Below are 27,234 nucleotides of genomic sequence, written 5' to 3'. Positions count from 1 at the left end.
CTTTTTTCAGTTAAATTATCTATCTGTATATTTTATCAATATACTGACGAAGCGGCGATAGCCCAGTTGGGTGTGGAACGGACTGCCGCGACGAATGTCTGCAGGTTCAAATCCCAAGGGCACAAACCTCTGACTATTCTAAAATTATGTGTGTATTTTTTGTGAATTTATCATTCGCTTTAACGGTGAAGGAAAACATCATGAGGAAACCTGCACATCTGAAAAGTTCTCTATAGGAATTTCGAAGATGTGTGAAATCTACCAATCCGCACTAGGCCAGCGTGGTGGACTAAGGCCTAATCTCTCTCAGTAGTACAGGAGGCCCGTGCTCAGCAGTGGCCAAGTATATAATACAGGGCTGATATTATTATTATTATATTGACGGTCGAAAGGCTAATTTACTTAAGCGACATTTTATTCGAAAAAATTAAACAGGTTAAACAACATAGACAAAAGTGCTGATTTTAAATATGTATGAAACTTAGTGTCGTAAAAAAAAGTCTGTAGAGTCAATTTGCCTTTCACCCGTCGTTATGTTTACACTATTAACAATTTGTTTTGTAGGTTAGTATAGATATTTTGTTTTTATTTTACGAGATTTTGCAATTATTCGTATCTACAGTATTTTAAATTATGCCACATGAGTTTAGTCAACGTGGAATTCGACTTTGTTTTTTTATTTGTTTTTATTTACTTACATAATAAATTATTTAATAAAACATTTTACCACATAAAACATGGACAATGGTAACAAACTATTGTAAACCATATAAAATATAAAAAAACAAAATAAACATAGCATTTTCATGGATTGGTATAAATTTTGCAATCTCTGATTTGTAGTGTAGTTTGCATAGTGTAGATTCAGTATATGTATTTAGTACTGAGTGGATTATTTATAACATATATCATTAATATTTTAAATAATATCAAGTCGTCGAAATGTTCCTAAGTTTTCATTAAATTTTTATACACGCATGCAAGTTTTTGGTATTATAGTCAATGTGTCAGTATGTAATTATTCGGAGTAAAAATTACTTAATAAATGTATTCGGAAATATGTGCCAAATATTCAGTAGTTTCGTTGGTAGTTACTCTGTAGGAAGATCGAAACATGTTTACAAATTTTGACTTAATTTTAATATTATGAAAGTAAATATTGCCATGGTAACAGGTACGATAAAGGATGTGTCATTTCATTATTAGATATATATCAATGATATTTAAATAATGATGAATAATATTATATTTATTTTGACACCATTTTCTTGTAATGTTCAAATTTGTTCGCATTAATGTATGCGCACAATAAATTTCAATTCTTTATTGATTTTTGGCCAGAGACAAAGGAAATAATGTAAAATGTTTTTATTATTGTATATACCAAAACAAGCGTGAAAATATAAAAAATGAAAACAATAGTATATTATAACATATAACGAAGACTGAACAAATATTTATGTGTACTAAATACTAAAATAAAATAAATTAGTACCATCTGATAATATTTATTTTCAAAACACAAAAATGCAAGTCCATTAATAATATAATATTCTCAAACATTGTGCTCACTGACGTTCTCTGAGTAATACCGGCTTAGTTGGAAATATGCCAAACTTAATGAAGGCATACAAATGGCAAACATGATTGCTTGATCTAACCTCTTGTACGTACACAATATACATAGTAACAAATGTTTAATATAACAATATACATTGAAAATAAATCATAGATTTCTGTGTAATAATATTTACATATGCTAACAATTTAGGTAAAGGGGAAAAGAACTTTATACGTATTTTAAATGCATGCCACTTTTTATGAAACTTATTAGGAAATATGAAAATAGTCGAAAATGTTTATTTCAAATTCCAATACACAATCTTCGAACGGGTTCCTCATCACAATAGAAACATCTCTGTGGGCGTTCCATTAGTTTGCCTACTCTCTACAAACAATAATCACTTAATTCAACAAACTATGGATTTAGTGCCCGTTTTAGTAAATTATGTATATATACGTGCTTTATTGTATCTATTATATTAATAGATATATTTTTTGTATATTTTTGGTGTCCTTGTATTATTGCTGGCTTTGTTAAAAAGTTTTTAAATTTAAATATAAAACTGGTATCATATTCACATATACGTACCTACACCAATATTTTCTTGTAATTTTTCACTGCTTTATTATGATAATGTAAGTGTACGTACATAGGTACTATTCTAAATATTTAAATGACAATTAAAAAATATACAATTACTATTTAAGAAGAAATCCGTTATCTATCACATAATTACAGCCGGTCATGCTTTTACCTTTTTCTCCAACGACGAACAAAATCAAATCAGCAATCTCTTGGGAATCAGAGGGTCGCTTGAGGGCGGTCTTGTTCCCTAAGGATTCTGCGTCATGAGGTGCATCTGGCACGTCGAAGATCGGCGTCCTGACCGGTCCAGGGTTGATTGTGTTCACCCTGACCCCGTGGGGGGCTAGCTCTGCTGCCACATATTTGCTGAAGTGGTCCATACCAGCCTTAGACACGCTGTAGATAATGTATTCAGGAGTTATGAGACTTAGACCAGCAATGCTTGAAATATTGACGATGTTTCCTTTAGTCTTCACCAGGTAAGGTGCAGCGAGGTTGGTCAAATGGACCGTGCCTCGCAAATTGGTGTTCATTACCTTATCGTAGACCTCCATCATGTCTTCTTGCAGCACCTTAGTAAATGCCAAAAAGCCGGCATTGTTGATCAATATATCCAGTTTTCCAAATTTAGCGATCGTCTGTTTGATAATGTTTTCGATTTCCTCGCTATTAGATAGATCTGCTTTAATTATAAGCGTTTTGCTGTATTGTTCGCAGTCTTTTGCGACTTCCCTCAGTCTTTTTTCGTTTCGGCCAACAAGGACTACACTGGCACGTTGTTTCGCAAACGATGTGGCTGTAACCGCGCCGATGCCAGAGCTGGCGCCCGTTATGATCACAACCTTATTCTCGAAACTCATGTTGTGTAACTTCTAATGTTTCAACGCAAACTGCAGTGGATTATCTCCCGCAGAAATATATATACGCTGAATATGAACTTTATATTTATATATGCGTTATAATGAGGATCCGAGCCATATTGAAATTCAAGTCAGTAGCTAATTGGAATTTATGAAGAAAGTTAAAAATAAGTTCATACGGTATTCATAGGAGGCTTTTGACTTGCAGTGTATATTTCATGCCGTGATTTACTATATTTTATTGCAGGTAAATATATAATATTTATGTTATTATTGTGGGTATAGAATATTAAGTTTAAGGAAAATGCTGCGTATATTAATAATTTGACTTGCAGAATTGTTTGCATTTTGCAGTTCTAAGTCATATTTTGTATGTACGAGTCACTAATTTTTTGATAATTGAATGACGACTTTGAAGGCGTTTGACGACTAAAATGTTGTTCATATGGTAATAAACATAATATACTGCTATAAAAATTGTTTATTAGCAATAAAAAAGTAGATATTAGTAAATAAAGGTACTGAAAAACATTTGATTATCGTTTTGTTTGATGCAATCAGTGATGTACAAAATACCCTGTACAAAGTATCTGGAATACAAAATACAAAATACTTTTAAATTAAGTATTTCAGATACCAGATACAAAATACTTTCGAGAAAGGTATTTGAAATACTAGATACAAAATAGGTATCTTATAAATACTTTTTAAAAAATACAAAGTACTTTTGTAAGAAAACAACATTTGAATTTAAATTTGTTTGTTATAGATCATCATTATAGATCACAAGAATAATTATTTTAATTTTAAGTTATATTAAACAAAACCAGCTCTTCAAACATCTTATCACTCATTTTCCTTCGATGAGGCCACATGATCATACCCCCATAAGAAAAAAGTCGTTCCACAGAGGCAGAGCTCGGCAAACAAGTGTATTTTAATTTTTTTTTTTTTTTATTGTAGTGTAAGTATTTAAGCTCTTTAGGCTTATGTCTTTATTATTAAGGTATTGCAATGTTTCTAAGTCAGCAGCGCTGGCAGGAGACCCCGTGTTTTCGCCACTTGCAATAGAGGAATCAGAATCCGCTAAAAAGATGTAATAAGATTCATCCTTTCACTTATTTAATATCAGATTCTTGTTTTTTCAGATCAATTTATTTTTCGTGTTTCAGTCAGTATAAGTTCTTTTACATATTCTTTACGCTCTTTTGGTACCCACTTCATTTAAAAAAACGGATCGGATCGAAAGGAAGTATATAGTATAGAAATAGATAAAGTAGCTGAATAAAATAAAGCTTACGTTTCCATATTTACGATCTCCAATTTCACAAAAGTAAACGAAAAATAACTGATTTCAAATCAATCATAACTATTCATAACAGCCGGTGAAATTTGTAGAAAGAAAGAGTCTCTATCTATTAATTTTTCCTCAAGTATAGTGTCCAAGGACGGCTCGGTCAGTTCTACGCATTTATTTTATAAACGACACCAAATAATCTCTACTTTTTCTAAAGTATTTTATCAGAAAAAGTATTTATAAAATACTAAGATACTAAACAAAAGTATTTAAATACAAGATACAAAATCCTTTCTAAAAAAGTATTTTAGATACAAGATGAAAATACGTATTTTGTATCTTGTATCTGTATTTCAAATTCTTGTATCTTAGATAAGTCACATCACTGGATGCAATAAGCACACTAATTATATTTTATTACCGTATCGCCATTTGAATCTTAAGGTTTAATATAAGGCTATTGAAACTGCCATTACAAAAGCCTATTGATCTACAAAATCTCATACAATATTTCATAATTGACAACCCTATATCCCAGGCTTTAGTAATAAGGTCATATCTGCTACAAATACCAACTCCACAAATTGATGTTACCATGGCTGGGTTTGGAATACTAATTAGATTGATTTTCTAAATATTTCATACAATAATCTTTAGTTTCCATTTTTAAAAGACACCAATAGATAAATAAACACAACGAGTACGGACGCAATATCCTGCCGTATGTTGCATTTTATGTAGAAAGTGGCGTCCCGGCGCGTCCCGGCGCGTCCCGCCTTTCCCCACTCGCTAATCCCGGCTGAGATTCGCAAGATTTGTGCCTCATTGGGCCATTTTACCCCGCGACACTTTAACTATTTATAACATAGATTTATCTTTCTGGATGCGGTTAGTTACGAAGGATTTTTTATATTGTAGTCGGCAGTAAATATGGCACATTTAGGTTTAACTATTTATAACATAGATTTATGTTTCTGGATGCGGTTAGTTACGAAGGATTTTTTATATTGTAGTCGGCAGTAAATATGGCACATTTAGGTTTAACTATTTATAACATAGATTTATGTTTCTGGATGCGGTTAGTTACGAAGGATTTTTTATATTGTAGTCGGCAGTAAATATGGCACATTTAGGTTTAACTATTTATAACATAGATTTATGTTTCTGGATGCGGTTAGTTACGAAGGATTTTTTATATTGTAGTCGGAAATATGGCATATCTAGGTCCAATGGCTTTGATATGGCCACGGGCTTGCTATCTTTCATGACAGAAATAAATTTTGGAATCAGGCAAATAACTTGTACTTGTCTTGCCGCGTCTAAAGAAACAAGCGAGACCTCATGGTAAGTTTATTTTGACAGAAATTTAAATTCAGTAAATTCGTTATAGTCTTTAGAAAAATGCTTAAGATATGCACTGAAAACTTAGAAGTACATGTTTTGATATATATATATATATATATATAGATAGATAGATAGATACCAATAAATATATATACGATAACGGCTGGACCGATTTCACTATTTTTTTTTGTTATTGTCAGGAGAAGGTTCTTATGAAAGAAAAAAATCAAAAAATTGCGCGGAAAATTAGAAAATTTAAGAAAACTTTACGAAAATATAAATTTTATATAACTGTCAATTGTTTGAAATAACTGTCAGCGATTGACAGAATGCGCGCTGCAAATTCATAGTTAAGACGGGACAACGTCTCTCGGGTCAACTAGTATTCTAATAAATTAAAGTAAAACGAGATTCTCCTTCCATTTGCATTGCAATGTGTGTCGCAACACACTTTTTTAAATATAATGCATAGAGTATTACCGTTTATGACAGACCGCTTCTTTTATTTATATTTGTTCAGCAAAGTGACCCTACTGGACCTGATGGTAAATGAATTGAGGTTCAATAATATCGATTATCCTCGGCAGTCGACACAATTATGTCGGCCACTATGGCGGATTGTAACTCCTTGTGTACGGTGGTCACTATCGTATATAAAATATATCCTATCACAAAGTCTTCAGGAGGATTTATGATTTCGCTTTGAAAGCTATTGTTCTACAAACCCAATATAATAATGTATTGACGGTATACCATAGCAATAAGTCTTAAGAAATTAGTCATGTTTAGAGGTAAATATTATTATATTATTTCGTATTCCGCGAACGCAAAATGCGGTCAACGGTCGCAGTAATATTTGCCAGAAATGTCCTGATATCATAGTTAGGGACTTCCCCGGGAGAGGGTAGTGTTGTTGACCTCACACTGCTGTTAAGAGTCCTTTAGTTAACGAAGGATCTGCTGTTGACGTTTGGATTAGTTAGCCTTTGCGCAGGAGCAATCATTATTAGAATATTTAGATGCAACAGACTGCATCAGTGGCGTATTGGCATTGCAGGTATGACAATGCTTTGAGTTCCTGGGTTCAAAGATCCAATAGCACTTAACTCAATCCGGGGATGGAACCTGAGACCTCAGTCAGTTATATAGAGTACGTAATTCAACTGCGCCTCTGGGTCAGTCCAAAGTATTATTGTAATATTTGATGCATAAGTAATTAAACAAATAATAACTGGTTTGTGTCTGTGTAATATTTATTGGATATCGGAAAAGGACGAAGTTGTTTATTGCATACTAAGGGTCAGCTCATAGCTATAAACTACGAATTGCTGCAGTTTATTTCCATAATTAAACCTGGAAGGAAATATTGAGCAGTAAAAAAAACCGCATAAATGCGAGTGGCGCTCGCGCATTAAGGGATCCATTAACAACTATATTGTTTAATTACTTTATTAAAGTACAAATCCGTTTTCAGATTATTTTCTTTATGTTTGTTGTAAGATAGTTACTTGCGAAATGTCATGATTTTAGAAAGTAATCTATAGGTATTGATTATCTTGTGAAATCTTAAAATATGCGACGTAACCGGTAATAATTTTTGGTCGCGTTGACCTATAAGTTTTATTTTTCACAACTAAAAGCGACTATAGATAATAGATCCCAGTATGTAAATTTCAACTTGGTACGTCTTCCTCTGAAAGGTTCTTGACATACAAACAGACGGACAACGAAGTCATTCTATAAGGGTGGACGTCAAAAGGAATTTTGGGGTACGGAGCCCTAAAAAATCACAGATATAGTATTCTTGCCGTCATATAATCTTTGTAAACAAACTTTAAACAAGTGCAACAATGTATCTGTTAATTAACGTATTACTATTTTGTATGGTTATAGTTCTATAATATATTTTGTATTGTGATTATTAAGTATGCAAGGAAAAGCCTTTTATTTGCTAACGGCGTTTATTGTCAAAACACTATCTTTTCTTTTTAGAACAAAACACCGTATAGGTTATAACATAAGAATAAAAAAGTGTTAATAAATAAATACCACAAATGCATACCTATATTCCAATGTCACATGGTTTATAATAAATGTGTCAGTAAATTCATACAAAATATCTTTGTTGGGTGTGCGGTCACTCTAATATTTAATTTGTGTTTGGGACCGTAAATATTTTTTAGCAAGTATGTTTGACAAAACACTTGTTACATACCCACTTTAAATACTCAAAACAATTTATTATATTAACATAAATAATAAATTGCCAAGGTTAAACTTTTGACGTTTAACTTTTAATGGTTGACTCAGTACTGCACCACACTCCGCTAATGATTATGAGCACTAGACACATTTTGCAGTACCTGTTATAAGAAATTTAAGATAAGATATACCTTTCCCGTTACAAGTCGCCACAAAAAGGATACGACGCCTGCGCCATGTATTTTAGAAACCTAATTAAAAATCTCCATTATATCCCATGGGAGTTAATCACCGGAATAACAATTAGCCTATGTGTTAACCTAGAAAACGATCTATCCGTGTGCTATATTTCATCAAAATTAGTTCAGTTGTTTGCTCGTTTACTTTTATACGTACAAAATTCACACATTTTCACATTTTTTTGCATTTATATTAGTAAAAGTAATATGGCCCACGAAAGTGTGTCGCGTTCCGGGTTCAACTTGTGCATATCCGGATCCAACCGGCAAAATTGTGTCGACTGTCGAGTAATCATCTCTCGTCAATCGACATCTATTGAACCTCACTTCACTTACCATCACGTGCAGTGGGGTGACTTTCCCGTGCTCGTAAAAAAAGAAAAGTAAGACTAGGCCTAGCGGGTGTGGAACGGACTGCCGAGACGAATGTCCGCAGGTGCAAATCCCAAGGGTACACACTTCTCAAATTTCCAAAAAAAAAATGGTGTGTGTATTCTTTGTGAATTATCGCTTGCTTTAACGGTGAAGGAAAACATCGTGACGAAACCTGCATACCTGAAAAATTCTCTATAGGAATTTTCGAGGGTGCGTGAAGTCTACCAATCCGCACTAGGCCAGCGTGGTGGAGTAAGGCCTATTCCCTCTCAGTAGTAGAGGAGGCCCGTGCCCAACAGTGGGACAGTATATAATACAGGGCTGGTATTATATTATAAGATAAGATCTAGTGAAACTACATCCGTGTAAATAATAAAACTGGATAGGTTTTCAATCCCGGCTCGGTGCGTTGTAACGCGCTAAACGCATTGTCTTGGTAAATCCACTGTTACATCGAATACTCTCCCCATTCGGGACAATTTATTTACATCCCTAATAAATGCCAGAATCCGTTTATTGCTTATTTAAAGCAGTGATTTAATAAAGTCTTTGTTTAAGTTTTTAGTTACTCCATTATTATTTAGTATTTGCTGAGAATTTGCTGAGTGGCTTAATTATTACTTAGCAACTGGTGATTTGATAGTTTTTTTCGCCCTAGATAGGGTTGCCCGCTCTATTTGGGGGAAAATAGTACACATTTATTTTTAATAATTATTTCCATTATTAGTTTTTGTACTTAGCTACCAATTTATTATGATAGCCGCCAGAAATTTGACATTTGCTCTCTGTGACAAGAGTAAGCGCCCTGAATGGTTAAAAAAAATATATTAGCAATGAAAATATATGTTATTTGCTTATAATATTGATAGTTATTTTTAATGTAGAAGCAGTAGCTAGCCTTGTTACTATTTTCAGACGATCCAATCATTGTCTGGTGGGTCTGCACTTTACTTCGTGTATAAGCCAATTCTAGATGGACAAGTGACCTATCTAAAATGTAGTAAAATTTTAACACTAGCTTTTGCTCGCGGCTTTGCTCGCGTGAAGGAGTTTTCCAAGATATTTTTTTTCTGACTTATGCAATTGATATCGTTATATTATGACCAAATTACAAAAAATCAGTATAAGTTGTAGCTTATGTGTTATTCTAATGTATAACCAATATTACTGTAATGTTTCATCCAAATCCGTTTAGTAGATTTTTCGTGAAAGAGGAACAAACATAGATCCATACATCCATCCTCACAAAGTTTCGCAGTTGTAATATTAGTAGGATACGACATTCAACCTTATTACATACAAAGTTGTGACAAGATACGTATATATAATACATTCAATTAACACTTTTTTTTTTTAGTAGATTGTTTCCAAGATGGTATGGTGAATCATTTTCTTCACAATTATGTCCAGTTAATGAAGTATTATATTTACGCGAATGTTTGAAATAAAACTACTTTTCAGCCTTTATCGCGGTTTTTGTATTGTTATTTTCTCCTGACGTTTCGAAGACTGCATCCTTCATGGTCACTGAGTAAGAAGGCTGGGAATGTGTCTAGTCATTTATTTACTATTGTCATAGATATGTATGATTTATAACGCTGTAATTACAAGTTTTTTTTTATCAAATACTGCAGGTATCGTCCTTCTTACTAATATTATAAATGTAAAAGAATAAGATGTTTGAACATTAGCAGTATACTTCGTAACTGATCGGATTTGGATAACATTTGGGACACATATAGGCTACATCCCACATCAGAGATTCCCATTTTTTTTCTAATAGAACAGTTTCAAAATTTTGCTGGTTCTAATGTATTAGTCGAAAACAACACGGTTTGAGCAGTGACCGAGAGGCCTCCGCGACGCGACGTCCTCTTAGCACTCGCCCCTGAGGATGATCTACTTAATAGGTCGAAACTGGTCGGTGATTCTGACTACTTAGTATGTGAGTAAAACCGTGTTGTTTTCGACTAATTTAATATGTCTTGCATAAGTTTTAATATTATTGGTTCTGATGGACCCTCTGCAGCTTAATTTCTAGATATAACAGTCGCTGAGCTTCTTAAAATATTATATTATGCCTACATTGACAGGCGAAGTTATACATTTTAGTTTTTTACTATCAAAACCAGATACATTTTCGTGGACCCCCGCTTACGAATAGTGAACCCCCTTTTCTGTCAGCCAACGTACACTCTGGCCGAGTCTCCCGTGGGGTCCATATGGGCCACTTTGCGAATCAAAGCCCTAGATTGACATATGGAATATTTTTTATCCCAGAACAGTACACAGCGGGACATTCGTACCATATTTATTTTCCAAATCTGCATAAAATATTCACTTTACATTCTTCGCTTTGCTGATAGACTACTCAGTTATTCAGGGCTGCTGTTTCTATCAGCATTTTCTACGCGTGCCAACCCTACGCAGTTCGTACAACTTCTAATTACCATTTATGTGGCGCCTAGATGGTAACCGAAAGTAACGGTTAGGATGTTTATTCGCTTTATTAATTGTTATGCTGGTACCACATGTTTGTATGGCTGAACAATTTCATGTGGATGGGGCATTAGATTTGGTTTGCATTAATTCTGATGCCGGTGCCACACGTTTGTTGAGCCGAACGATTTCAAATGTGTGGATGGGCTGCAAGCGTTTGGGCTTTGTTACCGACCTGCTGGTGTAGGTTTTCGGTAAATTAAAGAGCTGCCCCAAGGGTCCGCAGTTCAAATCCTAGGTATACAGATGTTTAACTTTTTGAAATTAGAAGTGATTTTATTTATCGACGATGGAAATATTAAATGTAATAAGAGACAAACATCAACTTTACAGGAGAGCCAAATATTAATTTAATTTTCTTTTCTATTTCTACTTAGAATCCCGGAGTCTGGAAATTGTGCCTGATATGCAGGTAGGCATATATGAATTGTAAATAAATTAAATGTAGACAATAAATAAATATAAAATATACTAATACATTAAAGGCATATTTTAATCAATTGTAACTTTGACCCTTACATTTTTTTCTGTATTCTTTTTGAATCTATGCAAGAACAATAGAGTAAGTCAGGCAGATTCCGCTAGCAACATCTGCCTTCATACATTACATACAAAGACTCAATAACTCAGCGCCGGCTAAACACTCAATTGTCCAGTGTGCAAATAGTTGCGCATGCGCAGATTGCATCGTTATACCAAGATTGTACAGTCCGAGATCCTGGAATTGGGTATTTTTCCATGTTTGATTTTGTGAGATATTTTATAGACCATTGCATTCACGAAGACGCGCCACACTACCTTTTGAGTGACGGTGTTACCGGTTGCCGTGGAGTAAGAGGACTGATCCAAGCACTTTTCCTAGCGCTATGCATCGTAGTGTGCGTATGCACTCATGCTACTCACGCACACTGTAAGTGATTTTTTTCCCCATATGGTTCACATGAGGGTTTTGCGTGATTCGCATTTGTTTTGATAATAGTGTTTCGCATAAGAGTGAGGAGGAGGCGCGAGGTTCGGCTATTTGATACGTAATTCGTCCCTCGTCCCCCCACTGTAAGTGATTAGGGAAAGTAGTGGGGTGCGTCTTCGTGAAATTATTCTAGGTCCTATGATTTAATCCTGGGTAGGGAGAAGTGATATTAGGTTTTTCTACTCAGTATCACCCTGAGGCCTCAAATTTGTGTCGAATTTGGCGATAGGTTCGTCTCCTGTCCATTATGGGTTAAACGCCCTTGGCAAAAAGTGGGTGCCATAGTTACATCCCTGCCTACCCCTTTTCTATCTTTACTGTACCGACCGTAAAATTATGATTATTGTTCCATATTCCGTTTTGTGCAAATAATTTTAGGGCAAGCCAGGCTTTTGGGCTTCTATGGAAGAACCGCTACTGTGCCCGACCTAAAAGTCGAATCCTAGAACTCTAACCCAAACCCACACACCGCCACTACACGACCATTTACCGACCAGAACTAAAACAATTTCAAACATTCGCATCGATTTACATTTCAATAAAATATTCACATTCAATACGAAAACAATAGAAAATTATCGAGGCCCAAACAAATTGTTAGCGGCCGACACCTGCCCACAATGGCCGACGTTACGGTTTGTGTGGTAATGCGCGCACGCAGTGATGCTATCCACTTCGCGTTAATTTGCATCCGCGGGTATGTGGGAACTCGTTGTGGTGCATCGGTTATAATTGGGTTTGTTCCTAAGGGTCATCTTATGATGGTCCATTAAAATAGCGCCCTCAGTTTTAAGTGTATATACCATCCCATTATATAATAGTGGGCGAGTCTATTACCCTATCGGACACGAATTCTTGACTCCGGGCTGATACTGAGCAGAAGAAGTCAGTATTGCTGCTTGATCTGGGATTCAAATCCGAGATTTCAGAGCATTTGTTGTAGCAGGCAATAATACGCCATAAAGGCAGTCAGCAATTTAAGTTTTTTAAATTCCAAAGATGCGGGCTTCATAACTGTGATAGTCAGATTTCTAAGATTATATAGAGCGGACATTGGAAAGATTGTCATACAACAATTTTGCACTCATGAGATGGTTACTCAATGTACTGTGAAATAGCAAAATACCAGTGTAAAACAGTTCATATTATACCTATGGGTACTACTGTTATTTGCAAGTTAATACGCACATTAGTATATTTTCTTTACATATGTTATTTTAGTATTAATATCTAAGGATGTTGTGACATCTTGCCACACGGACATTTCAAATAAGACAGCGATTTATTACCAAATGGTTATTAGTTTCGGAGCACAAAATTTTAATGTATTTGGGGATTGTGGTCTGTTCAGCGCATCTGAATACTGTAACCAAGTAACTCTATCAGATTATACGTCTTTGAATGTGTATTTTTTTTAAATTTTACTTATATTTTTAGTACAAGATAAACATTTTAAATTTGAAGTTTGAAGATAATATTAAGATAGTACGTTTTAATGAAGCTTACAAAGTTTAGAAAATATTACTATATAATGATGTATTACATAATATGTGACTCCGACCGCATACAATTTATTCATCGTTTTCAAAACATCATTTATTATTAACCGACTACGACAAAGCAAGGAAGGGATTCTAATGATTTTAACACTTTATCATGTATGTATGTATGCATGTTGCCATACTTTCTGGCTCCTATTTGGCTGATTTGGACAAAGGAGGTGTCTTTCGATACCTCTTATTGTGTTATGGTCATCTTACTCTTACTAATATTATAAATGCAGTTTAAGAAAATGTTGGCTGTTTATGTTTGTTAGAAGTGAACGTAAGCAACTCGACGGATTTGGATGACATTTTGTACATGGGTAGACCATGTCCTGTCTTAACACATAAACTACTTTCTACCTCGCTAATGTTAATTTAAAACAGATGATCATATCTTAAATAGATGGCGCTTGCGTTGTTCAGTGTTTTAGCTTTTGTAGCGGGAAAGGCTTACCACGCCGGTAATCCGGGAGCATTTGAGCGAATATATTTTTTTGTAATTTTTTGAACTTCAGTAATAAATAAAATGCTATCAGCGCGATTGTGTCATCTATCGCACTCGTTACCGATAGATGGCGGTATTATTAATTTGATTTGATGTCGGTATTTGATCTTTACTGTATCGATAAAGTGTGAAGTTGTATCGAAATTTATTTCTATCTATCTATACTATAAGCTATTATATAAGTTTGTCTGAACGCGCTCAGGAACTATCGGTACAAACTGACGAGTTTTTGTGTTTTGAGTAGCCCGTTTTTGAAGGAGGGCTGTAGGTTATATAACATCACGCTATGGCCAATACGAGCAGAGCATTTATGAAAAATGTTTCATGAACAGGGAAGATTTGAACCATGTTAATAGTATAGTAAAAGGTTAAACTTACGCAAAAAACATGTATAACGGAATTGTTCCCCCTAAAAAGTTTTAAAATGCATATTATAAAACAAAGTCCCATACTGCATCTATTTGCCTCATATTCAGTCTTATAATAATAATAATATCAGCCCTGTATTATATACTTGCCCACTGCTGAGCACGGGCTTCCTCTACTACTGAGAGGGATTAGGCCTTAGTCGACCACGCTGGCCTAGTGTGGATTAGTAGACTTCACACACCTTCGAAATTCCTATAGAGAACTCCTCAGGCATGCAGGTTTCCTCACGATGTTTTCCTTCACCGTTAAAGCGAACGATAAATTCACAAAGAATACACACATGATTTTTTTTTTGAAAGTTGGAGGTGTCTGCCCCTGGGATTTGACCTGCGGACATTCGTCTTGGCAGTCCGTTCCACACCCAACTAAGCTATCGCCGCTTATTCAATCTTAGTAACAGATAAATTGTGTGACGCGCGACGGACTAGTTTTGATTTGATTTTATTTGATTTTTTACATAGATTATTATAATTATTAACTTAAAAGCATGAAAGCATGCAGTCACGTCAAACGGAATTGTTTTGAGAAAATATATTAAACGAAAAATATGCAAAAATTATCATTAGTTATACTCATTACCATATGACGTAAATTCTTTCCATACTATTTTTACTGATTAGCCTTTCAGATAAATATCAAGGTTATTAATTAAAATTAACATATACCTATAGTAATCATAGCCATCTAGATATTGTGTTACTACGTGAAACCACATACTTACTAGTCTTTACCCTTGTTGTCATTGTGTCGTAACTCATAAGTTAATAATGAACATTTTGACCAAAAATTTTGGTTTTATTTTCATTTTGTAATTTAATGCGAATTTGGCGTGTGCGTGAGTGTATTTCTGACTTTCTGACGGGAAAAATGATGGTGTAGTGGACAATCGCGGTAAATAAATAAAATGTAAAATAAAATTTAAAAAAAACGAAAATTTTACCCATTTTTTTTGCTTAACCCGATCGAACCTGGGACCTGTCTACCACTGCCATAAAATTACTTTTATACTACACTAGCTTTTCCACCCGGTTTCGCCTGCGTGAATGGATTTTCCGGGATAAAAATCCCGCTATACATTGTCCCGGTATAAAATAGTCTATAACCTTCCCAGGGTCTTTAACTATCTCCATACCAATAATATGTATAGATAAATACATAAGTTAACGTCTTTATCCCCAAAAAGTTTCGCTGAGAAAAGAATTATATTTTGGCGAACATATTTTCGTCCCATAATTGTTATATTGGGGAAGCCTATCGCCATATCGGATGCAAATCCCGGACAACTCTCATGTGTTTTTTTTAAATTAAAATTATATGTATTTATTATATGTATTTTGCCCGCCCTAGAAATCGTACCTGTTACCATTACCACTAAACCAACGAGGCCATACATTAAATATATCTTATCTAAATGCATTTCAAAGGAAATCAATATATCAAGATAACGGACACGAAGGCAGTACGAACTTCTGACAGTATCGGACAGTGTGCGGCGTGAACAGTAACGCATTGTGGACGCGACGTGTCCGCCACAAGCCTGTAATGTACTGACGAGTGATAAATATGTCGTACTGACCACCAGCGGGCTGTAGTGTGTTGTGCCACTCCGTATAGTGTGGAGTTAGGCAATTTTTGTTTTATGTCTATTTATTTTGCAGGAGAGTGTGGGTGGAACACATTGGGGTCAAGTAGTTAGATTTTATTACAATCGAATTGCGAAAAGTAAATTTTGAAAATTCAGCGTCACTGAAAATAAACGCTATGATAGACAACATATAAATAAAAGTTACATTAACGTGGCAATTTTAGTTTTATGTCTATTTTTAGCAGAGTAGGAGTGGAAGACATAGGAATTAAGTAGTAAGATTTTGTTACACTCGCATTGCTAAAAGAAAATCGCTTCATTGAAAATAAACGCTACGATAGACTACCTATGAATAAAAGCTACATTATCCAAAACTGTTTGACATTTCGTTTAATATGATCTCGTCACTTTTATATGATACATAAATGCTCAATTTTAGCGGATAGAATTTCATACAAATAAAACTAGTTTTCGGATATTATTGCGGCTTCTTATATTTAAATTTTCTCCTGAAATTTCGAAGACTGCAGCTTGCTTGGTCACGGGGATCATAGTTTTCGAAACGTGGGCAGACAATTTAAATATAAAATCTTACACTAAAATTTTAAAATTGGTTTTATTTCGATGTCGAAAATTCACGTAAACATACTAAATCAGTATAGATAGAATGTCGTTCAAACTGGTGCGGCTTTACCCAATATGTCACAGCTCGGGTGAGTACATAACTAAGTTATTGTTTGTGTCGCCAAGATGCATTCCACGCACTGTTGTCATTCAAAGACCGAATGGTATTGTAATCATCAATATATGTACTACGTACTAGTACGTACTATGTTTAACTGAAGTGTACTGTAATTCCGTTAAGGTTGCCATTTTACTTATTCTCTATTTAAGGCGTTTTACCACTGAATGTTTAAAAAGTCGTTTATACGTAGGTTGTTGTTTTAGCGCTGCAGCGAAATTTAGTTCTAACTCCAGATTTTGAACAAATAGTTTATATAGACGTTTGTGTATATAGAATATACGTCAATTATTGTAATGTATGAATATTCATGCATCATTAGGCAAGCGGCTTAAATGTTTCATAATTTTTAAAAAATGATCACTTATAGAAACCCACGTAATCTAGATATTTCGAGTAAAATCCACATAAATAAAAAAGAAACAATGGCGCAAGTCCACAATCACAGTGGTACTAGTAAGCTAAATCTAGATGTACGGAGAGCGGGGGAGGGCGGCGCGGACCGGTCGCGGTCGCCGGTTCAGTTCCCGGCGCGGTTAATTGCACCTTGCAATGCCTCGCTCGATACCGCCTGATGCCTGATAATGTTGTACCTACAATTGGATGATTGCGGTGTATTAACATAGGAATTGCTGGTTCTAAGTATTTTAGAATAAAGTTAGGACTTTGTAAGGACCCGAGATATAGTAGGCTCAAAGGGCCGTTCAAGTATTACGTAACGCAATTTTGGGGGATCTTGTAAAACGTTACGATGCGTTACAGGGGCGGGAGCGGGTTTTCGTACAAAGCGTTATGTAACTGGTTTTTTAATTTTAAATCAATAACAAAGGTATTTTAGCGACTTTCCGGTATTTTGCGTAAAATAATTGTGAATATAATATATAGCGCCGACAGCCTAGTTGGGTGTGGAACGGACTGCCAAGACGAATGCCCGCTGGTCCAAATCCCAGGGGACACACCTCTGACTTTTCTAAAAAATCATGTGTGTATTCTTTGTGAATTTATCGTTCGCTTTAACGGTGAAGGAAAACATCGTGAGGAAACCTGCACATCTGAGAAGTTCTTTATAGGAATTTCGAAGGTGTGTGAAGTCTACCAACCCGCACTAGGCCAGCGTGCTGGACTAAGGCCTAATCCCTCACAGTAGTAGAGTAGGCCCGTGCTCAGCAGTGGGCAAGTATATATAATACAGGACTGATATTATAATTTATTATTTAATTGTGAATATTACAAAAAAAAAATCACTTTAGAGTTACGTAACTTTTGGAGCGGGGGTTGGGGCGTACGGGAAAACGTTACGGCGCGTTACATGAGGGGGTGGGGGCTGTCAAAAATCTTCAAAAATTGCGTTACGTAATACTTGAACGGCCCCTAACATAATTATATTTTTTATTTTATTTGCATTTATAAAATAAATAAATAAAATGCTTTATTCATCACGTAGGCGAACATAGTTGCACTTATGATAAGTCAAGGTACATGAGAATATTTAAATGAAGTCGCTAATACATATAACTTAAGACAATTTATATTGGACATAAAATAAATGAACGACTATAAAATAAACAAAGAAGCACGGGCTGGCGGGAAAGAAGAAATACAATGATGTACATAATCTCATTAAAGATAAAGGGAGGAACGGGTTGTGATCCACACCGGTGAGGACGATAAAAGCCCTAACCTAGCTAACCTACCAGCCTTTCACTAACTACCTAAGCGATGACTACCCGAAGAAGCATGGCGGAATGAAACTCCAGGCTTTTTTTGTCATTAATTGTCTATTGAATCTTTTGTAAAAAAAAATCCAAATCTTTTGTATACAAAGTTAGGTTAATTATATAAGCTAATACACGCAAATAACCTTCAAAATGGAAAGCAAATACAAATAAAAGGATTTAACATCCATAAAAACTATGAATCAGTGTAAAGCGTGCATACGCCTACATTTACAAACATAATTTTGTTGTTTCCAACGATATTATTTTAGTATATAGGTGGATTATCGTTGGAATTCTCCATCATACAACCTTACATGATTGAAAAATAAATAAAGTAAGTGTCATAGTATTTAATACGATGTTTTTTTAAAGCGAATATTGATCAGGTTTGGATGAAATTTGGTTCACGAATATACCATATACTTAGGTAGGCTAATTTTATTCCTGGTATTTGGTCCAAAGGAAAATAATGTTATAAATTACTACAGTGTTATAGAAGCTTGGATCTGGAAAGACTAAACTAATGAGCAAAGCCGCAATCAACATCCAGTTCATTATAAAAGAACCACTATGTCAACGCCACATTCATGATTCTTCTAGTGCTATGGATTTATATATGCAGTAGATATATCACTTCAAATTAACACTGAACATTAACTTTGTTTGTTTGTCGGCCTTCTAAAAATCATTAGCGACGTGAGAAACGATATTAGGGTTTGGTTTTTTACGTTGCTCACTGCGCCTGATAGTAAGAGAATAGATAGCCAAAAACATCTCGACCAGCAAGAGATAAACATCATCAGACGGTCGGTACAATTATGCCGGCCTGCTTGTTTCTGCACGCACCGCTTAAAAGACCCCAAGTTGTGCGAAGGTGGGAACACGTCATAATATGATTCCCACGAAATATAAGTTTCCTTCACCGAAACATCTACGTCTCCAATTTTCATCTCGGCCGCCCTGCGTCACAGTCAGTCGGCCCCGAGCCGCCGCACGGTCCGCCCGCCCTAACCGCGCGCCCGCCCAGCACAACTTTCCCGAGCTCGTGAACTTTACGAATACGAACTTAGCTTTTTACACTTAACTATCGCAATTGTGACTTAATGTTTTTATAAATAAAGTTTTAATTAGGTTGTACGCTGGTGATGTGTTTGAGAAACATGACTTAATTCGTTTGTAAGTTGACTTAATAAAAGACTGATGTTGTCTTCCTAGTGCAAAGTTGATAATAATACATTTTATAGTGTCTAAATGAAGTGTTATGGATAATTTTTAAGCTGAATATTGCAGTGTATATTTAAGGTAAGTGTATTGATAGAAACAAGGCATTGTATCTTTATTTAGTAACATGTAAGCTTCGAAATTTCTGAATTATTCTTGGAAATGTAAGAGCAAAGTTTCACTCACGGCAATATAATATTCATAGGATGAAGATAGATAAAGAACAAAAAACAAAGCTTTAGAAATAAAATAGCTCAATTATTTAACTTATACATTTAATCAATCATTCATTGTCCGTACAACTAATGTAATGGTTTTAAAGTTAGCCTTTAAAAATGTTATGACGAGGGTGATGTATTTTTAGTTCATAACATTTTTATATTATAAATGTTTGTCTACGCCTCTGGTTAAAGATTTCCTAGCACCGCGGTTTTACTTAGAATTACGTGTTTACAAATTGAACCCACCATAAATTTTAGGCGTTAAACATAGTAAGGAACAGGGCAAACATTCACCTACATTCTTGCAGTCAGATAAAATAAAATCAATTCGATTTTCGAAGAATTTTGAATGATATTAGAACTGTTAAAAGATTAACTAGACTGAGCTTAAAAGCTTGAAAAATAGCTTTTTTAATTACTTTACATATTTACACGTAATTTGTATATTAAATTAAAGCCAGAGGCGACGTGAATTAAAAATAAAAGCTTCCTGATTTGATAACATGTTAAACCACACGAGATAAACTGCGGACAGGAGTTAGTCTATGAAAATATTAATTTGACGAATTCAAGGTTACAAAATCGTAGGACATTACACTCCATTCGCAAAAACTTAATCATACTTCAGTTCATTTAGAATAAATAAATTCAACATGAGCTTGACTTCTCTCGTCACTTATTGTATACGTTTTTGTTAAGCATCCATTGAAATTAATTACTGATGTGTGTATTGTGATTGTTTTAATGAATCACGCATTGTGTTTCGCATATTGTTCCTTAAATAAAAAATAGTTCTCCATCGTATCTGTCTATCTGTTTGAATCAATTGATTTCGATAGCATTTCGTGCGGAGATAGTTTAAGACCCTGGGAAGGTTTAGCTACTTTTATTCCGAGAGAATATATTATAGCAGGTCTTTTATTCCGGGGAAACATTTTCATGCAAGCAAAGCGGCGATCAAAAGCTAGTAAATAAGAAGACAGTTAAAAGGTTAATTGCCTTAAACGCCAGTTTATTCAACATTAAGTTTTATTTACATTAGTAATCAGTACATTTTTCTTTGTTATTGAATTTAGTTTAAATTTTTCGAATAACTTTCGCTTATGTCAATCAGCCTTTCAAACAGCAATAAAACTGCGAGTAAAGGTAACGAAAAGATATTTATTCCATATACACTAAATTACATACGTGTTAATTACATACATATTTTACATAAGTGTGTAAAACTATGCAGTAGAAATATTAAATTGGGTCATCCAAGTTTAACAGTTGCGTAGGAAGAAAAGTTCATAAATTGGACAATCAACATATCCGCATTACTGACGGCGATAAAACGTTATCAAGGAAGGCGTGAATTTACTGTTTAACACTTTTATTGTGTATAATTATACCGACTCCTATAAAGGTGGCAATGACTTAATTATGTAGGCAAGTAAATAACAATGATGTCAATAAATTGCAATGATGTTTTGTATTGAGTTTTACTTAAGTATTAAGGTAGTTGTCTATGCCTTGCGCGGGTGCTTATGGCCTTTCCGCGATGGCAGCACCGATGACAGGAAGGACGGACGGGTGCCATATTGGACTTGACTTCTAGACCACCGAACGTAACCATTATTATAGTTTTGTCTTTTGTATTTACTTTCTATTAAATATACAGTCCTCTATACAAAAAACTGGTTTGATATCTCAACAAATGGTCCTTCGAGCCAGGCGAGGCCATAAACACCCGCGCGAGGCAAAGACAGTAGTGTAACTACTGGATTGTAATGAACTTAATATCTCATGTCTCAGGATGGCGAGCGCAGTGGAATACCAAACAATACTTTGTAATTCAAGGTGTTAGTGTTTCTACTGTTTATAGGCGGTCGTATCGCTTACCATTAGGTGAACGGCAAGCTGGTCGCGTCATTAAAAGCAATAAAAAAATAACCCCAGTAAAGGACTAAAAGTTAAGGGAAAAAGATTAATTGCTAAAAACTTTACAATTCTCTGACTCTCGCATCCCATTTCAAATTCCAAGCGGAAACGTTTAAAATATCAATAAAATACTTATTCCCTTCTAAGTAAGAACAAAATGCCGCAACATTAAAAGCTGCCATAACGATGCACTGATAAGGTAGAAGCGGTCCACTAACGAGCAAAACGCAGCGTGCGCCTGCTTAGTGTTGCCAAGTCTCTGTCTTATAACTCCCTAAATTATGAAAACTCCAAAACTAGGATTTTAGAAAAAAAATGTAAAGCGTCTAAAAGAGGTTAGTGATTTGCCATATCACAAACAAGTTTTTAGACAATTGTGCTTATCGGCATAAGGCATGTGCTATCCGCTTATTGTCAGGCGGACTACTTGCTGGTTTGCTTATTTAAACTTTGCTATTATATGTCATTGCTCATGTTGTTAAAAACTATGTATGTTTCACTCCTAATTATGTTAAATTTTCTCATAAAACTGAACATTTCGCTCTGACTAATTTCACCAATGACGTTGTAATTCCCCCAAATTTTGGGGACATTCCTCCAAACTGACAACACTGCACCAGCCGCCAAGCGCTGCAATATTGTGGACATTACTGCGCGGTATCTGATTGGTTGATCATTAGGTTTTTGTTATTTAATATTGAAGGAAATTTTATTTCTTTATAAATGGTTATTATGAGAATTTTGGTGGGAGTTTCAGATTGCATGGGCTTTATAGATGATTTTATTTATTATCCATTGAAATATTCTATAATTACTAACTTTCCCTTATTTGCTTATTTATGAGCATGCGGCTATCACTTCAAAACTTCACTTCCCTCCGCGCGCGCGCACGGTGCGGTGACGTACTTACGCACTGATTATTAAAATTGTGCAAATTGCGTTTAGGGTTTGATTATCGGCTCGTGGGCTGTTTCTGGTTGTGTGGTGTTGTTCTGTGTACTACGGTCCGTAAGTTTTGGGTGTTTTATTTCGGATTTTTGAAATAATTATCAAATTGTTTCATCGGTAAGTGCTTTTATTTTTATTTTTATTGTGAGGGTACTTGGCCGGTTGCCGTAAAGGTAATAAGTATTTCTATTCCGTGTATTTGCCATTTAACTTAGTATTTTTAATAGCGTTTAATTCAATTTAACATGCCAAATAATAACGACGACCCGCCTGATCGGGGTCCAAACCCTTTTCGTAAAAGCGGAATAATATCGAGATCGCCTTCTTCCGCAAAACCCAAGCGACTTTTAGTGAAAATTCGCCGTCAATCAATGCTTCACCGGAAATAAATCGATCCGCATCTCAAAATACGGTTTCGCCTAGGTCCGACGATAACATTGAAAAAGAGGATAATTATTGCGATTTGGTTTCTGAGGCCGCGAATTATTTGTCCAAAATAAATGAACTCGTGAATGATCAGGGTTCACGTATGAACGTCGCGAATAAGTCTGCGATAATGGACTTTACTCAGCGCATCACAGCAATCGTTTCGGTGTTGGCCCTAAAGTCATCGTGCAACGAAACCAAGTTAGCCAATGCGCAACGGGAGCTAGAAGGTATCAAGAATTGTCCCCGTCCTACTCCACCCAAAGCGGACGGCAAAATGACCTACGCGAGTTCCGTTAAGCTCCGTCTGCCAAAACAAGCCCCGGCAATGGAGCCTCGCGCGCCTCTCCCGTGCGTAGTGGCTTACCCGACTAGCGAGCGGACAGCTGATCTCACGTCATCGTCTGCCACGAAACAGGCGCTGTTTAATGCAATTAAACCTAGCGACGACGGGTTTCAAATCGTAGGCGTTAAAAACCGCGAAAGCTGGCGTTGTACTTCGCGTTGCCAACGAACGTCAGATTCACAAACTCCAGTCGGTGGATGCATTAAAATCAGCTGGTTTACGTTTAGAGAAACCAAAAGGTCGACGTCCGCGAATTTTAATTAAAGATGTCCCATCCTCAATGGAAGACAAACCGTTTTTAACAGCTTTGTATCGGCAAAATATTAAGGATGAAATGCCAATTAAGGAGGACGATTTCATTAAATCCGTAAAAATCGTTCGGCGACGTAGTTTGGAACACGGACGTAAATGGATAGGCGTGGAAATTGATTCGGAAGTGAGAAAACATCTAGTTGCGACCAAAGACAAACTATTTATAGATTGGGCAACTTGCAGGTTTATTGATGACGTGGAGATAGTCCGCTGCCTCAATTGCCAACAATACGGGCATGTGCATAAGTTCTGCACCATTAAAACACCAACTTGTGCCGTTTGTGCCGAGGCACATGAAACCAAGGCTTGTCCACATAAGGACAATCGTGATTTTAAGCCCGTATGCGCAACTTGCAAACGTTTTAAGAAACCCCACGACCATCGCTGTGGGTCTCAGGAATGTCCGTCATACAAACATAAATTAGAAACCCTCATTTTGTCAACTAATTATTAAATAAATTTAATATGGATAACTTTATTATCGGACAATTAAATCTCCACAACGATAGGGTGGCGACGTCGGAATTAGATACGTTAGTTCGGGATTATAAACTCGACGTTGTACTTGTACAGGAACAATATCAACACGCTCGATTGCGTAGCAGAGTCGTACAGCTTGATAGCAGCTCACGAGCTGGCATTTATGTAGCGAACTCTAATTTCACTGTAACTTCAGTGCGTAATCTCATGACGTCACACTGTGCAGTCGCGGAGGTTTCAAATCCGAGCTGTAAGGTTTTCATAGTGAGCTGTTACTTTCAATACTCGGACCCGGTAGGACCACATATACACCATCTCCGCCAGGTTTTACGATCACTTGCAGGTCGTAAAGTAATTATAGGCGCTGACGTTAATGCGTCATCTACTCTTTGGTATGGCAAATATCAATCCACCGATACCGATCGGCGTTGCGCCGTCGAAGATTTCATCGCAGAGATGAATCTTGGTATTCACAATACTCCCGATGCACCACCAACTTACTGTAGCCCTACGGGCGAGTCTTCTATTGACGTCACACTTTCTAGTGGAGAAGTTCGACTTGATAGGTGGCGTGTCCTGCCGGATGCGTCATGTAGTGACCATCGCCTGATTGTGTACGAATTCTTGCCTAGATTGACACAAGGTTTTATTCATAACAACTATGATTTTAGATATAAAACTAAAGGGGCTAACTGGGACTTTTTTAGCTCTTTATTTGCTAGACATGCCAGAGATTTTACTCGCAATGATCTCTCACCTGAAACATGTGCTGAACTTATGTCGGCCACGTTCACATACTGTGCAGATGTTGCTATCGGTCGAGGTTCAATTACAAATACTCGTAGATGTGATTGGTGGAACGAAAATCTAGTCCACCTACGCCGAATTTTTCGTAGGGCGCGCAGGAGGTTTAATAGGCTTAAAAGCGTTGTGTCACAGGTGACAATTTTACATCTGCTTTTAATGAACTTAAAATTGCCAGGTCGCACTATAGAGCAGCAGTACAAAAATCGAAAGGTAATTTATTGCGTAAAATCGCCGCGCGGTTAGATAAGGAGGGCCCGTGGTCTCCTTTATACCAAGAGTTTAAAGCAAATAGACCAATTAATTTATCTTACATCGATAATATTAAATTTAATAATAGCTATACGACTGGTATTGAGGAGACTACGGAAGCACTGTTGCATTCACTTATACCCGATGATATTATTAATGACAACAATTATCACAACCAAATTAGAATGTGGGCCGCGGAATTGCCAAACTCTCCAGTCTCAAACCTTGCGACATTAGATGAATTTATTGCCATTGTTGCATCTCTGCCGTTAAACAAAGCCTCCGGCGAGGATAAAGTGTCTAACAAGATGATTAAAGAAGCGTGTAAATCAGCCGGAGATTCGTTACTATCTGTCTTTAACCGATGTATTGCTGAAGGTATATTTCCGCGAATATGGCGCTCCGGTTTCATTCGAATAATACCTAAAAGTGGCGACAAGGCTCCCGATGATCCCAAGTCATATAGACCTATTACGTTGTTACCATCTTTAGGTAAACTTCTAGAACGCCTCATTGTCCCTCGTCTGCTACCGGGCGGACCAGTATTTCACAAAAATCAATTCGGATTTACCATAGGTAGGTCGACTACAGACGCGGCAATATCGGTTAGAAGAACAGTAAGTATATCGGAACATAAATATGTACTCGGTATCTTCTTAGACATCTCCGGTGCCTTCGACAATGCTTGGTGGCCTATGATACTTCTTAAGTTAAAAATACGAGGCTGCTATAGGAATATATATTCCCTAATTTACTCATACTTCTCGTACGGAACATCCAAACTGAAACTCGGCCACCATGCCGTGTCGAAGTCGCTGAGTATGGGATGTCCACAAGGCTCAGTTGTAGGTCCTTATTTATGGAATTTGAGCTTCGATGATTTTCTTTCAATTCCCTTACCTGTAGGATGCACTTTAACCGGATATGCGGATGACGGCCTCTTACTAATAGAATCTAATAGTAGATCGGGGCTTGAAAGTTTGGCGGATACGTGTTTACAATTAATATCTGAATGGGGTGAAAGAAATCGCCTTACATTCGCACCTCACAAAACGTTCCAACTGCTTTTAAAAGGTATATTAAAATCACCGCCGCGAATAAAATTTAATAATATTGTTGTAAAAAGGAAAGAATCGGTTTGTTATTTAGGTTTGATTTTAGAACGAAATTTTTCCTTTCTAGAGCATATAAAAACGTCGGGGAAAAATCAAAACGTAACTTTTACGCCTTGACAAGGATATCGACCTCTACGTGGGGACTGTCTTTCACTACGCTCAAAATCATCTATGGAGCGACTTACTTAGCTTGCATTACATACGGATCACCTGTATGGGCCGATAGGGCAACTATCGGTGCTGTGCGCAGGAAACTGCTCCAGAGTCAACGATTGGCGTTGATATTCTTGTGCAAGGCGTATAGAACTGTTAGTACAGAAGCTTTGCCTGTCCTCGCGGGTGTACTCCCTGTCGATTTGGAGGCACAGCGTCGCGCCGCTATGTATTACTCAACCAGAGAGGATATGGAAAAAGTTTCTTACGTCTCGCGAGCTCTTAAGAATCGATAGACTATTTAAAACGCACACTGATGTACACAACGAGTTATTAAATGAATGGCAATGTAGGTGGGACTCGTCTTCGAAAGGGCGTCATTTATATAAATACTTTCCGTACGTTCGCGATCGCCTAATTAAAACTTGGCTAGAAATAGATTACTGTGTATCGCAATTTCTTACCGGCCATGGTAATTTTAAGGGTAAACTGTTCTCATTTAGGCTGGTTGATTCTCCTGCGTGCCCATGCTCTACACCTGGTTACGAGGTTGAACAATCTGCTCATCACGTACTTTG

The 27,234-nt window shown here is 36.2% G+C and overlaps 2 protein-coding genes across 4 annotated transcripts in view; one reads left to right on the top strand and one right to left on the bottom strand.

Moving 5' to 3' along the window:
• The window catches only part of LOC115444103 (protein prickle), a 423,151-nt gene that overhangs the window by 112,282 nt on the left and 283,635 nt on the right, over positions 1–27,234 (top strand). The window lies entirely within an intron of this gene.
• On the bottom strand, positions 1,493–3,071 carry LOC115446209 (uncharacterized oxidoreductase SSP0419). Its single transcript, XM_037439367.1, has one exon. The coding sequence runs from the start codon at positions 3,007–3,009 to the stop codon at positions 2,263–2,265; it is 747 nt and encodes a 248-aa protein (XP_037295264.1). The 5' UTR covers positions 3,010–3,071; the 3' UTR covers positions 1,493–2,262.

This window comes from Manduca sexta, chromosome 16 (assembly GCF_014839805.1).
Source record: "Manduca sexta isolate Smith_Timp_Sample1 chromosome 16, JHU_Msex_v1.0, whole genome shotgun sequence".
Classification (NCBI taxonomy): domain Eukaryota; kingdom Metazoa; phylum Arthropoda; class Insecta; order Lepidoptera; family Sphingidae; genus Manduca; species Manduca sexta.
Note: the sequence above shows the minus strand (reverse complement) of the source record. Positions and strands in the feature narration are given on the sequence as shown.

What these genes read in the sequence shown, in the direction of transcription:
- LOC115446209 (XM_037439367.1), bottom strand. Translation starts at nt 3,009, where the DNA reads ATGAGTTTCGAGAATAAGGTTGTGATCATAACGGGCGCCAGCTCTGGC.